This window comes from Homalodisca vitripennis, chromosome 2, assembly GCF_021130785.1.
Source record: "Homalodisca vitripennis isolate AUS2020 chromosome 2, UT_GWSS_2.1, whole genome shotgun sequence".
Taxonomy (NCBI): domain Eukaryota; kingdom Metazoa; phylum Arthropoda; class Insecta; order Hemiptera; family Cicadellidae; genus Homalodisca; species Homalodisca vitripennis.
In genome coordinates, this window is record NC_060208.1 from 101,366,826 (window position 1) to 101,387,784 (window position 20,959).

Here is a 20,959-nt window from a genome sequence, read left to right on the forward strand (position 1 = left end):
TCTTTAAAGATTGGAATGTACTTGAATAATAAGCATTTCTCAATTAAATCAATCTTATTTACCTGCCATTTTTATTCTAGTAAAAAACACTCATATACTAACAACATCTTAAACAGGATGAGGCAGACAATCCGTCCGGGAAGTATAGTGGCTGAACCGAGAAGCCTACTTTCTTTGTTTTAATTCTGGAAACTAATTTTTCAACACCCTATATACCTCACAATGGCACTTTGTGGGGAGGGAGATAGAGGTCATTTTTGAAAGGTTTTCAAAAGTAAAGATAGGTCAAGCCATATCTCATTTTAAAGATCTCTATTTACTAACCATTAAAAAAAGTTTTAATTTACTTCGCTTATTAAATAATTTTCAGGTTTAAAAGGATGTTTTGGATGATTGACAGGATATAGGCTGACATTGTCAACAATTTCCTAAAACATTAAATTTTCAACCCACTCTTTTGGATATACATTGTATGCTGTCAATCCTGTATTTTCTCTAACGGAATTAAAAGCAAGTCTATAAATAAACGCAAACAATATACATTCTTGAGGTATATATTTTTCATATAAAATTACATTGTATTTAATAATTTTTGTTATTTCACATATATTTAAAAATATTTTTCATTTTGTTTTCTCTTGTTTGGGACAAATCAATCAATAAGTCTTTTTGGTATTTTGACTTTTAATGACTGGGCTAATACTGATTACATGATACTAGTTCATTTCACACATTTTGGACCATAGCTTAAAAACATAATAAACACCACAAGTTCTTTAAATTTATTAACAATAAAAACCAATAAATAGAAAATATCAGTGTGAATAGATTGAATTAAAGTTGTAGATGGAGTGTTAAAGTTAGCCAAAAATGATCTCTTTTTCATCAAGCTGTTTTGGCTTCTTCAGCAGGTTTATCAGCATCTGACGACTCAGCATTAGCAGGCTCTGGTTCCATATCTGCATCGTTCCAAGACTGCAGCTCACCAGAACCGAAGAATACAAACGGAACAGAGAACACAGTCATGATTACTCCAGCTGTATAAAAAACATTGCGCCACTCTTCTATACTTCCATCCTGAAACAGTTTTGATTAGTAAACATTATTTTGGAGTGATTAACACAAGAGGGAGTTCAGAATATCCTCCCCCCATAAAAAACAAAAGGATGTGAGAGTCATGTCCTGGAAAATTGTTCATATATAAACAATGATTTTCTAGTAACACCGAAGCGACTACTGTGGCCCCAGTAGTATGTACAGTACTCACACAGGGTGTGATCATCTCATCTGGGCTGATACTAGTTACTGGCTATACTAGTATCAGCTAAAATTGTCCGTTGGTAGCTGGTACATCTCATCGCCTGTTATAATAAACAAACATCATCAGTTGATACCTTAAATAAAAACACGTACATTTGTTTTTAAGGCAACATTGTACATCAAACAGACAGTTAGAAGTGGCCTAATAGAGGAGCAGCTGTGTAATATAGGAACAGCTGGTGGTCAGCGATAGCCAATATCGCCGTTAATGCCATTAGACTATTTTGGTTCAGGTTCTTCTACTATATAAATTGTTCAAAGCTGTGTTTAAAACAGCTATAAATAATTTTTGTATAGTTACTATTTAGTCAATATATTTGATAAGTTTAAATGTAAATAAATAAAGTGTATTGATTGAGACCAATTTCTTAAAAACGTTGTAGAAGATTTTTTTACTAAACTAAATTAGTTTAAAAGAGCCCAAAGGTGTTGTTCTGTGGTCCTAAACTATCAACATGTTGTGAAGTTATGAAGATTTGTATTTTTTTAAACTAAGTACATTCAACTTTGTAATCAATTACTCTCTTTGAAATTCTTGTTACGCAAATGGTTTTGTCTGAAATAGCTTTATTTTTTTACTTATTTTTTATATGAGTGTATAAAAAGTTTCTGTTATGCTTTTCTTTACATGTTTCATGAATTTTAATATCTTGTATAGCTTATATCTTGTATGTAATAGTTTTTGAATAGCAATAATTGTTAAATTAAGGAATTTGAATCACAACTCAGGTAATTTAATTAGAGTTCTTGTAAAATTGTCCTGATTTAAAACTTATGTGATTTAAAGTATAATTAATAGTAAAACTTTTAATTTTCTTGACATGTTCCATGATATTTTAAATATTATTTATTATATTATTGATTTATATCAGTTTTGCCATTTTATTGTGACCTAAAATTAAACTAAAAATATTTGTACAGTATAACCAGGTATAACAGATTGTTTCCAAAGGTGTTTGAGCAATTTTTGTTTAATCATGTGTTTTTATCATATTATAATGAATAGAGCTGTGATGAAAAATTCATATGTCAAGTTTTTAGTGAAACAATTTTTCAAATTATAAAATTATTTGTAAATATTCAGCACCTTATCCCAAAATGCTTTTAAACTATGAACCACTTATATAAAGAAAGGAATATGGTGGATATAAAACAATGAATATATGTATGTATGTATGTATATATATATACATTTGTCTTGAAGGGTCAGAAAAAATACTGGGGAGTCAGGGAGCCCCTAGGTATTTTCCCCTGAAAAATGTTTAAACGTGATGTTCTGAAACACTGTTTTCTGGTCAAAACTCTATGATTTAATAGTTTGAAACAAGGGCGAATATCAAACACAAATATTATATATATATTTTTAGCTACAAATCATCAAATTTATTTTCTTTATAATAACGAGTTAAGTCAGACTAAACAATATTCAAAGGTACAAAAAACTGTTAGTAGGTAATAATTCACTATGTTATTTGGCAGGATCTCATTTATCTAGTGTTAAGCCTCGTTCAGTAGAATTCACAAAATAGATCAAACACAGAAGTCTCACTAAAATTATTGTTTAAGATACGATCTGACACCCAGACCTGGTATTACCAGTGATGGAACCACTGGCACAATATCAGCAAATTCTTTTGACTGGCCTTAATTACTAAATTCAGTGAGATTGAATTTGGTATTACTTATTAAATAATGCTCTTCATTAAGATCTTTTCATTAAGATTTATTTTACAGTTATTGGTAAGTATTATAAATGCAAATGGCAATATACAATGGGCTCTTTTTAGTAGGCTAGTTTTTATTGGAAAACGTTAGATGTTTTTATTATGAGTATCACAATTAATTATGCTCATTGTTAAATTGGTTGTGGGTATTTCAAGTTTTTAAGAACCAAATTTAACATTTCCAAAATGTAAAAACACAGAATTAGTATAATTCTTTTAAAAGAGGACCGCAGTTTGCTCTAAATCTGATCTAAATCTAAGCTCTAATCAAAGATTTGTGTGCTATAAATAATTTTTGGAAATCATGTGAAGTTTCTTAGAGAACAATACCACAGTTGTAAATGTATTATGTGCTTGAAGATTGTACAATTTAAATTTGGTTTGGGTACAGGATTGGCTAAAACTTTCAATATTTCTTAAAGAGCTTAAGGATCTTAAAGAACTACACTTATGATTTAAATTATTCCTATTCCCAGTTTATATTATTGTCAACTTGTTCTTTGTTTCTTTGATGGTTGAGTGGGCTGCTTCCTGATTCACCAATTATGCCACTGAGAATAAATTTTGATTTTAGCAGGTAGGACACAACAGAGGTGGTGGAACCGGGGGATCAGCTGACCCCTCTGAATCTTCAAGAAAGGAAACAAATTATAATTTGTTAAGTTTCAGATACTTCTAATCAAGTGTATTCTTTGATTTAATTTGTTTCAGCCAACGAATACCTTCTAAGCGATTAAAGGTAAAGATGTTGCCACTCTCATCCGTAATATTCTCCAGGCTAGAACAATATTTGAGAAAACAGTAACTTATTTTGATATTAGCGACAACTTGATGTCAGACATTAATTACTGATTTCAACATCCAGGTGTTAAAGTATACCAGAACGTTGAACATGTTCTAATGCAAGTGGTGAAAGGGAAAATGGAAGTAAGATGTGAAGTGAGTGAGATCTGTATCCATTGTGAATCTGACTGGAATAAAACAAAACTCTTAAACCAATTTTTAATATTATCAGTGCTAGAAAAAGATAAGAATCTTAGATGTTTCCGTGATTACCTGCAGTCATAAAAAATGAACCTCAGGAAAACAAGAAATTTCTGTCTACATTAATAAAAGTACTCAAGTTACTGTTGGTCTCACCAGCATCGTAAGAGAGAGCAGAAACAATTTGTTCTTGCTTTCGTCACTTGAAAATGTGGTTGCAATCAACAATAACTTAAAGGAAATTTCATTATCTTGCCATCTTGCCCATACATAAACACATTACCCTAAGTGTAGATGATCAGTCAATTACAAAAGAGTTCTTCAATAAAGTTGAAACTCATAGATTGGTTTTTGGTAACTATAAAGGCTGAATATTTTTGTGTCTTTATTTCTTACAGGTAACATGTTTTTGCTATTTATTGTGGCTTTTCATATTTAGATGTAAGTTACTTTATTATTTCTTAATATGTTTGATTTGTAAAAATAAACTTTATAAATTCCAAAGCTTTTGCAGATTTTGTGTGTGATATTCGCCCTTGTTTCAAACTATTAAATCACAGATTTTTGACCAGGAAACAGTGTTTCAGAACATCACGTTGAAACATTTTTCAGGGGAGAGCTCTATCACTCCCCAGTATTTTTTCTGACCCTTCAAGAAAAATTCGTTACATCGTCCCTCACAAAGTTTGTTAGCATAATAATGTGAAACTCTGTATAATTTATTGTCACAGTTGGCTTCTAAGTTGGACTGAATTCTTAAATTTTTAAAAAACTATTGAATTTGAATTACAAAAATTCATACTTACACCAGTGTGCAAAAAGAAAGGTGTAATGAAGGGCTGTGCGAAACCAGCAAAAGATCCAATTCCATTCATGAGGGCCATCAAGATACCTGCGTAGTTTGGGCTCAAATCAACCGGCAAGGCTCTGCAAGTTGAGTATGAAATACCCTTGAAGAACATCATTATCATAAAGAACACTATGACTTTAGGACGATCACAGCCAGAAAACGATGCCATCAACATGAACGGAATTGGTAGAGTATTTGCTGGAACAAGATTGACCCAAATTCAAGACCTAAAGAATTTAAACATGTTTAAATTTTGAAATCCTATTGTTTCTAAACTGAAATTATCTCAATACTACAGTTCTCAGAAATGTGTCTTAGCTGACCATTAAGAATCTAAACAGTTTACTTGAACAGTTTACCTGCAAATGAGAAAATTTTCCTGTTGAGTGTGATTGATATGAGGTTCTTCTTTCGAATCCAGTCACAAAGGTATCCACAGCCAACAGAGGTTGGAATCATGGCAAGATGTGGAAGGGCAGAGAATAACCCGGTCTACAGAAATAACACCACATTAGAAAGGTAAAAAAGCACAGTGACTTAGTGGATGAAGGTGCTATGTATATGCCAAATACATATAACACCTTTATCTTCCAAACAGTCTGTATTTTAGTGTAACATAGCCCTAAATAATTAATTACTGCTACAAGTGAATGGTTGTAGGACAGACATTGACAGCAGACAACAAGCTGTGGCAACTGACATACAAGAAAACTAAACCAGTATTAAAACCTAATTACAGGTTGTCTTTGGAAGTCACACAGAATTATTATGAACATGCAATAGATTCACTGAAGTTAAATAACAATTATTGAAACATTCTAAATTATTATATTATATTAAATTTTGAGTATACAATTGTATATTACTAGTGATACTTGCGTTTATAGCAACAAAGACTTAATGAGCACGTAGATCATAGATGGATACATTTGCACAAATGTAGTGTGATGTATACATGTATCTCGAAATATGGTCTTCTGATCATATGTTAGTTTGGTTGTTTAAACGCATATGTGACAGATACAGCCAAATACAAAATAATTGAATCGTAAAAAGTGAGGGCTCTGTGATGTAATGGTAGCACATTCACCCGGCAAGTGAGAGATCCGGGTTTGAGTCGGAGTAAGTACTTTTTGTGATTCAATGTTTATTGAAAAAATTAAATTCGGCTATTGCCATTTATACAAATTTAATTAATGTAAATAAAAGTCGTTTGACAGGTCTTCTGATCATATGTTAGTTTGGTTATTTAAACGCATATGTGACAGATACGGCCAAATACAAAATAATAGAATCGTAAATAGTTGATTGCTCACCATTGGCCGAGACAGATTAAATTTAACATCATCTGAGATCACATGACATGGCCTGATCAGTCGGCATAGCAACCCATGTATGCTGGCTGCCCAGCCCCAATCTTTCAAAATGTAAGCTCATGTGCAGTCTCTCTCTCGCTTGTAGTCTTCTAAAATGTGACTTGTCCTGTAAGTTCTTTTAGTCACAATGTAGTGTGACTATACAACCCTTTCAAGGTGCGGGCATTATCTCTAGTTGGCCCCTTGAAAATCCTGTTAGATTTTGTGGAATTTGTTTGATCCTGGACAAATGTGGATTCCCTTGTAACTATTTAACCTCCCCAATGCCATGGTATGAACTGTTTATATATCCTCTGTGATATTGCCTGTAAATGCTCATACAGACATAGTGCTGACCATGAGAGAACCTCCGAAGGATGAAACGTCAACTGTATCACTCAGCGTGTTTGACCATAAACAATTTTTATTCTGTCACTCTACTGACCTTCTCAACCAAGTTTGTTTTCTCTAAGTGAAAGTAATGTGATTAACTCTTTGTTGTTATTTCTTTAGTGTTGCAGAATCTGTTGTCTTTTTATTTCAAAAATAATCTTCCAATTGATTGCACTGTTTTATTAGATGAGGTAAAGAATAAACCTCATCCAAGCCAATTTAGCTTAGTAGGAAATTACATAGAAAAGGGTAGGCTTAAAAATTTGTGTTTTTACAGACTATTCAAATGAACAGCACATTTTGATAACAGTCCTCCTAACATAAACGTTAAGATGAAAATGAGGGCATTTACTGTACAAGTACTACTGAATTCTTACTTTTTGAATATTGAAGTTAAGTACTTTGCCCATGTAGTTTGGCATTTCATTGACCATTGTGAAGAGTGCCCAGGCATGTCCAAAGTTGCACATCACAGCTGTTATGACTGGAACAGATGTAAAAATACTCTTCCATGGGATGCTCTTGGGTTTCTGGAAATTGAAAATTTTTCAAAAAATAAAAAAAATTAAGCTAACTATCTCTATATTATCATTATCACTACATTTTTACCTATTAAAAAAGCACATACTCATAAATTGTCAAAATTTTACAATTACTTTTGAAGAGCTTAAGTTAACAATTTAAAGAGTAACCTGACAAAGATGAAATTGAAAGTTATTTATTAATTTTATAATTTAACGCTCTTTAAAATACATTTCCTGCTGAAAACTCCATGTAAAGTAGTATTTGTGGGTATCTTGTAAACAGACCTAAAGAAAAGTGGCTGAAGATATATGGATATGAAGTTCTTACAACCTCCAACCTAGCTCAGTCATTATATAACATTATGTAAGACACACTTTGCTATTATTTTACTAATAATTAAAAGTAAAAGAAGGGGTACTGTATCCCATTATATGGGCTTGGATAATGAATGATCTCGACTAAAATAGAAGAAAGAGGTATGAAACTATAATAATATTATGCTTATGATCTAGTGTTTATGGTCAGGGGCCAAAATAAAGGTGCTTTGGAGCACATCACTCAAGTCTTACTAACTTTATAAGCAATTGACTTCGTAGGGAGGGTATGAGGATCTGAAACTAACAAACTCTGCAATACTCTTACCTGTTTCATTTTTGCTTGGATCTGTGTCTCAATCATTGTTTTCTCTTTTTCCGACACAAAAGGATGGTTGCCAGGAGCACTATAAAAGAAAGGATACCAACCGAAACACCAGAGCAGAGCGATAACTCCCACAATGTAAAATATGGGGTCCCATGTTGGAAATGATCCAAGGATGAATCCAGATGTTGCATAGCTAATTGCATTTCCAAACATCACACCTGTAAATATTGATATTATTGAAAGTTGGTAATAATAAATCTAAAAAACTAGCATTTTGTGAAAGATGACCTCCCAATTTTATGAATCAATTTGCATTTAAGTTTTCTTGTACAATATCTAATATCTAATAATATTACCTAATAGTAAAAGGCTAAACCTTTGGCATTATTTTACAACACTCAATTTATTTAGAGGAATATCATAAGAGATAGATGACATTTTATAGGCTGTCAACTGAACATTATAACAACACTAATACAAAAAAGAGTTTAAATTTTCTTTACTATTTATGTATGTAATATAACAATATTATACGTTACTGTATTACATATTTGTTAGTTTTAAACAGGGTTCACTAATATTTAAAACACATGTAATGTGTTTAAATTTTTTTTAAATAAGTAACTTATATAAAAAACTATACTTTTATTGCAAAATTTTTGTTTGATCATAAAAACTGTTAAGTTTCCAAAACATATGAAGGATTAGTATGTAATAAAAAGTCAATTAACTTATGAATAAACCAACCTGTGAAATAATAATTTTTTAAGAAATTTGTATTTTGGAATAAAATATATCAATCCATATGACATTTCTGATTTGTTAAGAAGTGGGATCTTAAGTTTAGAAGAGCCTTTCTCAATAAGCTTTAAGATGTGTATATATTTAAAATGAGTATATTTAATACCATCTATTACATGGTACATGGAAAAATTAGGGTAAAGAAGTGTTTGAGGTTTAATTCAAGGTCGTTTCACTACAGCTAATGCACAAATCATACAGTTTTGTCTATTGTCAAAATAGTAACTACTGGTGGTAATTATAGTTCTAAGAAAAAAAAAGCTCATTTTTCACAGTGACACATTCAGGAAGAACAGTGTGGTAGCGAGGAATTAAGGTGGCTACAGTGTTTTGATCTAGATGGTGTTCATAATGAATATGCACCAATGAGTCAGGCTGTGAATAAGGAGAGTTACCGTTAAGTCTTAAAGTACTTACCAGACAACGTGACGAAAATGGCTGAAAACGTGGTAAAGTCATGACTATATCCCTACAAAAATGTTCTCTCATTGAACTTTCCCTTAACAAGATTTCGGAGTAAATCACAATAAACTGAATTTGAACCTTCCTATAATCTAGGCATAGCTCCCTGTACTTTTTGTTCTTATTAAAAGTCACAGAATGATTCATCTTTAGGTTAGAATAACTACAAATGTAAATACTATTCAAACAATCTTATTTTAAATCTTTTCTTGGAATGTTTGAGACAATTCTAAGACAATTTATTAGAATATTCTAAAAAGTAATCTATCCCAGTGTAGATCTTACCAGTTTGTACAATGCCTGTCATTGTGGACCGCTCGTTCGGAGGCGCCCATTTGGCCACTAGAGCGCTGGTGCTAGGAAACATACACCCCTGCAAACCACAACAGAGATTTAACAATGTTGCTGGTAGAGCCGAAAAGTATATAATTGTAGTAAATCATATTTAATGGTGCTCAGTTTCATAATAATATTTATAAACAAGTCTAGAACACTCTACATTAATTGTCAGTTATAATTACACTTGTTTCTCATACACAAGTAATCTCTATCCATATTTTGTAATAACTCTGTCTTCTCAAAAAGGAGAACATAGTGAAGTAATTACTTTTAAATTTTGGAAAGGGCCTAACCATCAGGGGGTTTGTGCAATACCTCTCATTGCAGGAACAGGAATCAGTATGGTCTCATCCACAATGCTTGCAATGATTACACTTATAAAATTCAACTTTATATACTTTTCATACAAAAGTCCTCTTTCATTAATAAAAAGTTAAGGAGTATGTTTTGGGGATAAAATAATTTGATTTGATGCACAAGGTAGAACAAGGTATATTGAAAATTGCTGAAATAAACACAAAAACAATATTTAGAACACATTTTGGATTAAATTACTAATTTTATTTGAACTGTCCTCCAAGTTCTTCAGTTTTCACTGTCAGAACACTTGCAAAAGATTATAATACTCAGACATTTCGGTCTATAATAGAGAGCCATCTTCATAGATGTTAAACTAAAACTGGTTATAAATGTGAGGGAAAGGAGTGAATTGTGATTGGCTGGAACTCATCTAATCACCGATCAATAAAATTTCTTCAGTACAGACTGCCAGGTTTTAGACAGTTGAATGCTGTCTTTGTTGAAGTTATTTTTATCTCTTGTTCTTATTGGATATTAAAATAAGAATTGTTTGTAAGTACTTTAGTTTTTGTTTAGGATTTTTAATTATTTATGTTATAGCTGATATTTTCTCATCATGATGTGTGCTGTGTTCCTAATGTGTTGCAAAGTCAGTACCATCGTTGTTCATTTTAACAGTACCATCGACCTTGTCCTTCATCAACCCTATCCCTTATTCTGCTTGATAAGATCCTTGCACAGGCCATTGGCCCATGTTAACGGGCAGATATGGCTTAAAAGGGGATCAGCTTCTCCTAAAGTAAAAGAGAGAAAGACTTGTGTTAGCCATGTGTTGACACAGTGTGAACACCAAGAAGTTAGTTATGCCAGCAGCTGTGGTACCTGAGATATAATATTAAACATGCTCACTATTACAATCAGCTTAAAACAATTCCTTCTTAAATCCCTGCACAACAGATTTTAGAATTAGGAGATAGTAACTATTTGAAGACGCTACTGTCAAATTAATCTACATAAATAATTAGTATGGGTTACACTAGAATAATTGACATTCATTTTAAAATGCTTCACAATGTCAAATACTCTGAATATTAGTTTAGAACCAAAGCACTCCAAACAATGTACAGAGTTACATAAATTATAGAAAAACAATTTACAGCTTGTTTAAAATGCCACCATTCATTCAACTTTTCACATCTTTTCATGTGGGTTTTCCATATCCCCCTGGCTTAGAAATTTACCTCTCAAAATAATATCATACTTACCTCACTGAATTTAAATCTTTCCATTGTTTTGTTTAAAGGCTATTATTGATTATTGCATTTGCCATTGCTGTGTTACAAGATCAAGAACACTCTGGATTGAAATCTATCCTCTTCTTTAGTTTTGTCATAAACCTTATGGCCTAACATATTTTTGGCACCAGAAGAAGTGGACGTATTCCTCCTATCCTGGAATGGAGAGTTCTATTTCATAACATATGTAGTTGGCTAATGTCCGAAATCTCATTGTAATTGCTTACATTACCTGTCCAAAGCCTTGGATCAGGCGTCCTCCCATAAGAGTATATGGGCTTAAGTGGGCCAGGAAGGGGGTGATCAGGGATATGACAGCTGACAACAGTATGCCACCTCCATACACATGTTTGCCACCAATTGTGTCGGATATCATTCCAGCCGGTAGATGTGCAATTAGGTACCCAACGTAAAATGACTTGATGACACTATGCTGCATCCGTTGACTCCAATGGAATTCTGCCTAAAGACAAAAAAATTATTTCGAGTTTTTCTAGTTTATAAATAGTTTTAATATTCATTCACTGATTCGGTGGTTTATTTATTAGTAAACAATAAATAAACACTAAAAACCATTATATTAGCCTGGGGTTTGTATTGTATTAAATTCCTTTGAAATAGTTGGAAACGGTTTATTATTAAAAACTAGCTATTACCCGTAGCTTCACAAGTATTCGAAGTACTTATAAATAGTAAAAGCACTTATGATGTAAATGATGGTCATATGAATTTTGTCAAACATATGTAGGTATACCTCAGCTACATATTCACAAAGTGTTCATGGTTAAGAATATCACAGTTTCTTACTTCATGTTTATCAAGTTTGGTACGTGTAAACATGAATTGGTTCGTGCATGTATGGTTTGAATTAATTATATTTCTGACGCCGCAGTTGAGTTTGCCTTATTGGGGCCCGATGAAGAAAATACAAATACGATTTTCGTTGTAGAAGTCTTGTTGTATTTCGGACTAGTCTGGGACAAAATTATTAAGGCATGTTAGTGTTTCTCTGTTTTCCTTAACCCACTGTTAAAATGCCATATCACAATGCCAGAGAAGCCCACAAGTTTCGAGTACGGACAACATTCAAAGCTTTATCATTTTGGTTGGTTTTATAACGGCGTTTCAATAATATTTCCAAAGCATTTATTAAATTTGTCTCTGGCGCGATCTGCAGTAAAAGTTAGAAGTTAAATTTGTCTTTGCTATCTGGTTCATTACTGATCAAGCACAGTTCTAAAATTAAATTGTAAACAAATATTTTTGCCTCATTGACAAACTACAACTGAAAGTGTCAACATCTATTTAGTGTCAGTTAAAACACGTATACGACAACGGCTAATTTCCATACTTTTTAGCCTATATTCCTTCCAATTTTTCAATAATAATTGCAAAAGCCGTAATCGAGTTATTACGTTAAACGTCTAAGTATAAGGAGAGAGCTATGTAGGAATTCTAAATTTTTCCCCAAACATATTTCAACATGTTTTTGCAATGTTTCTCCATGTACTCCAAGGCTTACATTAAAATTTAAGGAATCGTGCGCTCGACGGTGTACACGATAGTCTGAGATATTTATTCAAGCCCGGGATCAAATCTAATAAACCCTCAAGACATGTAACTAATAAAAACGCAATAAAGATATGCATAGCAACGTATACATCATCGGGCGCACGACGCACTTTACGAAAACTCGGTTGCACACGATCGCGTATACGACGACAGTTGTGAAAGATCGCGTGTACCCGATGGGGATGTGGTTTATAAAAAATAAATTTTGCCAATTTTTCATGAATTCTAAAATATTTCAGATAACTTTTCAGATCTTTCTATTCATATAAACCTTGCTCGGATTTCAACAAATGTTAAATTAAGGAATGAGCCAATTGGTTCAGCCGTTCTCGAGATGAGCTCTTAGCAACATATTTAGTGATTCAATTTTATTAATAAGAAGATACAGCTTCATTCATAACAATTTTTTCTATTAACATGGGTGAGTGAACATGCTAGATAAGGTTTTCGCTTCATAATAGATAAGGGGAGATAGTATTCTCTACTTCCATATATTTAGAAACAAATTTCGGTATAATCGTTGATTAAACATTTATAAATTTGATAAAATAGTGAAATTCATCATGTGCCCGTATTTAGTAGTTGTACGCGCCCCTGTACATCCAACGCCACCCCCCTTATTCCTACCTACCCCTTACAGACCCCCACCAGTCAGACTCGTATACTAACACATTCATTTACACCGCACACATATGGGACCAAACTATAGATTAACATACGATACATAATTTTTACTTTGCGATTTTCTATTAATTATAATGACATTTCTTCAATAATCCATTGTTAGTTCTAAAGTTTGCTTCAGTAAACATGGAAATAAAAATCAGGATTTTTTTAATAAGGCTTATTTAATTTTATAAGATTATAGATGCGATTAATTATAGTAAAAAGACTTCACATCTAGTTAAAATCACCTTTCGCAATTATAGTTTAAACTCTTACAATTGATTTTGAATTAATTGGCCAACTTAAGTAGTGGTTTCCTTCTAGCTAGTCTATGAGCAAAACCGTCAATTACTTCATAAAACCTTAGACTGTTATATTTGATTCAATACAGGCGCCGCCCACAGTTGAACCACCAGGTCAATAATAATAAAGGTTAAGATTTAATTTGATAACAACGTCTATACGTACAACTCAAAACTCTAAAATTATGTGATCATAAATACTAAACTTTTAGCTATATTTTATAACAATTTCGTCTTAATCAGATCGCAAATTTCCGAGTAACGAATTTTGAAAGTTGCAGTTTGGTACAGCGCCCAAACTGGTACATTTTTCGTTATTATTGAAATGAAAAGTAGAAATTATTGTTTGTAAATTATTTGTTTACAATTTCAGACGCAAAAATACCAACATTTTAGTGTAGCTCCTGTTATTGGAGTTCTATTATATAGTTCGTGTTGTAATGCGACTATTTACTTTTTAATCCTAGAGTATTACAGCAGTAGCTGGCGCGGTCCAAATAACATATCTAGGTGGACAACATTTATAATATTGACTACTATTTAAGCTTATAGTATAAGCTTAAATAGTATATATATATATATATATATATATATATATATATATATATATATATATATATATATATATATATATAACATGTAGTTATTTAAATATATTATTATAATTATTGAACTAGAGTATGAACAGGTATCATTGTACTATGTTAAAAATGAAAATGTAATATTCGTACAGGATGAAGAAGTTACCAAGTTTTGCGAAGGTAAAATTGTAATGTAATATTCCATGTATTCAGAGCTGTTTTGTATTGTATAAGCGCACAACCTGGGTTTTCTTTAAATTGGTGAGAACTTCACCTCTCCTAAGAAAAATCAATCGCCAGCAGCAAAATGTGGTTAGATTTGTGGTCGAAATTTGGAAAGCTATCGAAAGGGTTATACATGTCAGTCGACACATTTTCCTCAGATCATATATTTTGTAGCTTGATAAACATGAACCAAGCTGCAAAGTCGATGTGTGCGGATCGACCGTTTGGCAGGACTTAGCGAATTGCAGTCTCTTTATCTACTTGTCTGACGGTACCCTGAGAACTTAAAAAATATCGCAATACAATTAATTTTTTCTTTCTCCTTAAAATTGTAATTTAATTTTAATTGCTCCAAAACTGCATTCAATTTCTTACCTATATCTTTCTCTCAATACCGAATCTAAAAACTTTCTCATTTTAAGCGACATGTCATGAAAAAAAAAAATTAAAGTTAATTGTTGGCGACTAATTCTTTGACATTCTCCAAACCCTAAATACAAAGGCATTTGAAAAGTACAAGAAATCATCAGCCGTCATCAACCTTAATAATTATGATCTGATATTTTTGTCCTCATCCGTAGACTAATGGTTATAGTCTCGGCTCTCTACCCGAGAACGCATGGGTTCAAATCCCGGGGAGGTCCAATCATGTACTTTGGACTTTCATAAAACACCAGTGCACTTCGAAGCCGGCATAGCTGACGCTGGGGTTTAAATGAGATTAAAAAAAGATCTGATATTTAGGTAATTATATCACTAAAACAAGAATGTATCATTATGCCTATAAATAAATATATACAGAGAGACTTGGTATAGTTTTTCTGTCATTGTAATATTTCACGAAAAACCTCAGGATATATAGAGGTATAGCGCGAAAAGTGATGTCTTGGTATATATAAGATCAATTAAAAAAGAACAGTGATGTAAAGACCAAATAGTCGAATCTAAGTAATTGTGTCTGTTGGTATTTAAACTTGCACTGAGATGTCCTAATCTTAAGTTCTTACCGTCCCTAACTACCTAAGGAAAGATTGGTAAATTTACGGTAATTTTATTAGACATCATATTTTTCTTTTTGTCCACCTAAATTAGTAGTTTGGAACACTAAGCAGCGCGCTGGTGATAGATTTCCTCTAGAACAGTATTTCAGTTAATATAACCTGTCAAACTTATGTACGTTATGGTGTGCCGCTCTCTTTCAGACAAACAACAATTTAATAATGGTATGGCTCATAACTATTATAATTAACTTATTTTGAAATAAACTCACTTTCCGAGGGGTTCATTTCAACATCTGGAGTACCACAAGGTTCCCGTCTGTTCATCATCGACAGACCTGAAATGGTGACCTGCCTGTCTGCCAACGCCTTCCTTTTTGCAGACTACATGAAGATTTTTTGTGGATGTTGATAATGAAGATAACTGTGTTGAAGAGGACATCGTGAAGATAGAGACTTGTTGACGGGAGAACAACGTGGCTGACAACGCCAAGAAGAGTTTCGTGATCTCTATCGAGAGGAGAAAAATTGGTCTTGAGTTACAGTACAAGTTTCTAGACAGCACCATCGAAAGGGTTGATACCATTCGTGACCTTGATGTACTCCTCACGTCTGATCTCTACCAAGGAACACAAATTGATGATGTGGTAACCCGAGCCAGCCGTCTTTTGGGGTTTGTGATTAGAATCACAAGAGGCATATCCAGCAGCAGAGCCCTGACAGTTATGTACAGCTCCTTCGTCAGATACATACTGCAGTTCTTTATAGTTGCATAGTAACCCAACCAAATCAGAGCCCTCTAACATTTACAGAACGAATTCGTGAGGATTGTGCGAGTGCGACAGGTTCTACGGTACTGGGACGTTCCGGAGGAAGAGATGGCAGTGGACATGAACTTGGTGTCGATGGATGCTCGAAAAAGGATTCAGGATGCCATGTTCTTGTCCAAAATCTTGAACTTCCTCATCGACTGTACACAACTTCTCGAGAGAATCAATCTGCAAGTACCTACTGGAACCAGGTCCTAGGAGTCTTTCGTGAGTCTGCAGCAGCAAACCCTCTACAGACAGAGCAGAGCGATGCCCAGAATACAGAGTCGGCTGTGTAATCTCAACAGAAGTTAATTTCTTCAACATAAAGATCTCTACTTTCGAGGAAGTCATAACTGAGCTTTCCTCTTCACATTAGTGTAAACATAAAAATAGAGGAACACCCACATGCATGCTCCATTGTTACAATTTCTTGTTTAACTTAATTAATTTGTTATAATTTTATGTAAAATGATTATACTCTTTAAATAAATACCAATACAATTATATAATATAGCAAATTAGAATAATTTCAATGCTTTATAAATATTATGAATATCAACAACATTTTTTTCAATTTACTCCCCAAAATCTTGCTGCTCTGTGAATGAGCACTGGGTAGCATGAGACTAAATACTGGGTTGATGATGCCACAGGGTGAGGCAATATCGGTTGAGGTATTATACATCAAAGTTAATTCTATAGCCTTATTTCCTAGTTAAATCCTTGCCAACCACCAGACCTCAACAACCATTCAAATCATGGTATTCCGTGAGGTCGAAACTGCCATGGTCATACCTGCTGCAGTTCAATTCGTGCTACAATGAAATAAACTTGAAATAAATAAATTTAAAAGGGAGTGTTAACTGTAAATAAAAAAATAAAACTGACGATACGAATGTAAACGTAATGTGATGGGCTAAGTAATATTAATATCAAGGACGTCGTTTTCCTGTCGTGCGGTACTGTTAGTGAATCTTGAATAAATTCAAGTTTTTTTTTAGTTTTCTGTTAATCTGTAATCCAGTTCAGTACTTAAAGGGTTTGGATTTGGTGTGAGAGTTAAGTTTGAGCTCTTATTACTTAAGTATTATACAACAAAGAAAGGTACGGAGAGTAATGGCACCAATGACGAAATTAAATCATTTAATACTACTACGAGTATTTAAACTTTGCCACTAACCCGTAACAGCCTTGCGTAGCACATGTGGACACAGGGATAAGCCGAGTACTCGCACAGTGTTTATTTCTCACTTTATCGTCTAGTCTGATACGAGTTAAATAAATTAGACAAAAGAGGCATACGTGTGCATGTAAGGCACTGGAAATTGGTTTCTTTGATATTAAGTTATGAAATAGAAGTTAGGGAAGGAGGAAAAGGACGGAGTTGAAGCACAAAAAAATCTAATGGCATTATAGCAGGCACAGTGAATTCGTGTTCATTGAGAAGGGCAACAAAATACAGTTACTGTATACTGTATACAACTGTATACTGTATACAATAAAGTATACAATGTTTGATCAGTAGTGTACTGCCTAATAAAATTTATACTGTCTAATATCTAGATTTATCAATAAAAACGCATGAAATAAGGCAACGCGTGATTTAAACAATATATTAAGTATACAGCGTTTGATCAGTAGTGTTATGCAAATAGGAATGATTAAAGTATTTATATGTAACGTCGTTTACCATAGATTACACCAATGACAAAATCAAGTAAAATTAACGCATAAGAATAATACAATAAATAAACATTGCCATTAAATGAAATTTGATAAAAACATTGTGCATGTGTGTCAGGCACTCGAAATTGGCTACTTTAAGGTTTAATAAAAAGTGTCATTAGTATTGATTATTGTTTTATTTACGCACTGATTACAATACGCATTTGTATGTGCTATTACATTTACATACTATTAAGTTATTTACTATAATACTTCTTATCTACATGTACGGAGAAAATATTGGGTTTCCGGGAAACTATCTTCAGATTTAGTGGATGTTTTGAACACCTAGTTCAAAATCTGGTAAAAACTGCTCAATGACGAGCAACCGATGCGGTAGTCTTAACAAAACAGCACATACTGCCTAACACAAACAAACTCAGAAAGCTCGATGAAACACTGTACACAGCGCGGTCTGTCGGCCAGATCTAGGGACTACAACTACACAGGTCTATAGGATTGTTGCATGACCCTAGTTATTAACCTCAGAGAAACGTCTGGCTTTGTTCTATTGCTGCTGTCAACTTTATGAACATTTAATGCTGTCTTATTTGTTGATTGATCATTTCTGAGGTTTCTATAGTAGTCAGTAGTATTGTATCTTTGCAAGTATTTTTGTTATTTCAAATTCCATTGCGTCTAAAGACTGGCTGTACAGAAAGAGATCGAAATATTGTAATATTTTTACTGTGTAACAGTGTATTGACATGGTGTGAAGAGGATTACTTAGACGATAATTATGACCAAACCCGTTTAATGCGCAATTTTTACAGAAATAGCAAGGGGTGGTTGTAACCTCAAGCTCCCACACCGGAATTAGTAATAAGAGATATAAATCTATTTTACTCGTGGTAATACTACACAAAAATAATTTCGGGTGTATAAATACTTACCCTGGTCTGCTCTGCTGGTCCTTTCCCTGCCGCCGTTTCCTCCATGGGACAGAACTGGTGCTTCTCGGTGGTCTCTACAGTCTTGTTTATCCGAAAGGTCATCTCATTGAGCGCAAGTACCAGAGATCCTCTCATCAGGTAGCAGGTGACCATCCCCAGTACTATGAACACGCAGAGGAAGTACCGCTGCGGAATACACGCACAACCTGTCGGAGAGTTGAGTTCAATTTAAGTAATGCAAATGTAAGAACGGTTACACTAAGTTGTAACACTTAGACAGTGGCGCGCTCAAAGAGTAACGAGGGGTATGTTGAGCCTCCAACATCGTCTGGGTAATAATAAAATCCTCTGACAAAATTAAACTTTAACTAATCATTTTGAATTTATAAAAACTGTATGATTCATAGATGTTTGGTTTAATAAAAATTAAAACATTAAATTAGGGGGAATTAAATTACATTGGTAATTATAATCCAATTTAGGACCTGGACGAAAAGCCCTGAGATTGTTGCATTACTTTCGTGCAATTCGAATCGCAATTCTTGAAAGTAACACCGGAGTTGGCGTAATCAGTACTCATGCATTTAACTAAGAATAGTTAAATGCATAGTTCTGCAGAATAGTTCTGCAGAACGGCAGAAGCCCGTTTTTCTAATTTAAAAATGTTTAACCATACAATCCCAGTAGGCTACGTACTAGAGTTAGTAGACGGTACTTTGGGATTATACCGACCACACCCAGACATGAATCGTTATTTGACATTTTGTTTCTACTGATTACTAGATTAGCGTAGAAACAATATTTCGTCAATATAAAACAGGTATACCAGTTAGACACTTGTAATTTTCTGGGGAACAGCTAGTGTCCCAACAATTTGAATGTTTAGGATTTAAGGTTATATATTATCAGTTGGAATATCAATAATATTAGACGTTAATTAAATCGAATTCAATCAATATTACAATGATAGTTAACATAACGTGCATGCATTTTAATTAATGAACAGCTAGGACCGGCTCGGGTGTATCCTCTCATACGAGTACATGATCTCATATTGTCAAGAACAGAGAAAGTAAATACATTAACTATTTCATCATCCGTAGTAGAAAGCGGCATGATTTCATGTGCTTGAAAACGTAGGTTTAAATAAAGAGGTTGCCACATAGTATAATAAAATCGTTTAGCCAAAGTCATCAGTTCGTTTATTGATGTTTTGTGGATTCACATTTTCCAACCTAGAAAACGAAGAGACTAATTCACCCTCAACCACTCCCCCCCAGAACTATGAGATTGTAGATTTGTTCCCCCAAATTCAGGTCCTGGATACGCCACCGCATCAGTTACAATATAGCATAATAGTTTACTAGGTTTTAATATTGCAGCACTGACATAAGTTTATTTTTAATTGTGGATTTTCCTATAAATACTCGTATACTTAATTTTTACATATAATATAAAAATATACATTAATAAACCACTCACATGCTCGCAAAAGACCCATTTTCACACAGTATACTGTGCATAAAACAAAATACCAAACTGTTTATGACAGCTCAAGAATTAAAATAAAACAACAAGTTACTTGAAGTAAATGTGAAAATCTCATCTGATTTCAAAAACTTCAGTGACAAGGTCGAAATTTATAGGATAAAACTTAGTTTAGAAATGGAATTTCAAACAGTAGAGATTATTTTAGAGTTCTAAAATGTCAACAAGGATTTTTTAGCACTTTAAGCAATATAATAAATTGTATAACACAAAGTTTTGTGTTTAGTTTATAATTAATTGCGTTTTGATGGGTTGTGTTAAATTTTAGAATAAACGCACAATTAAGTAACTAAGAAAGACAATAAAATATACATTTATATTATGGAGATGCATAGACATTAAAAGTAGTAATCCTGGACAACTTTGTAACCAGGCCTAAGGATAAACAGATGAGGCTAAGGATATGGGTTTTAAGTATATTAATTATAAATTATAAATAACGGGAATTATATGATTTTTAATAATTTGTAACTTCTGGAAATGTACTTTTGTATTACCAGGAGGCCACTATTTGGAAGAGTTTCTCTATTATAATTTCTTAATAATACTATAAAAACTACATTACTATAAAGAACAGACTTTATTGACTTAATATGAAAATTACATGTCATTATGACGATCGGTTTTTGTTTTATGCCTCCCAAAAG

General features: G+C 33.1%; 1 protein-coding gene across 1 annotated transcript; it reads right to left on the minus strand.

The window, feature by feature from the left end:
- Positions 1 to 538: 538 nt before the first annotated feature.
- Positions 539 to 20,330, minus strand: LOC124356314 (sialin-like). Its single transcript, XM_046807500.1, has 9 exons — positions 20,247 to 20,330; positions 18,765 to 18,970; positions 11,223 to 11,453; positions 9,342 to 9,429; positions 7,794 to 8,011; positions 7,004 to 7,156; positions 5,238 to 5,370; positions 4,835 to 5,076; positions 539 to 1,077 (listed from the first exon to the last, which is right to left on the minus strand). The coding sequence occupies exons 1-9, from the start codon at positions 20,263 to 20,265 to the stop codon at positions 886 to 888; spliced, it is 1,482 nt and encodes a 493-aa protein (XP_046663456.1). The 5' UTR covers positions 20,266 to 20,330; the 3' UTR covers positions 539 to 885.
- Between the last annotated feature and the right edge of the window lie 629 nt (positions 20,331 to 20,959).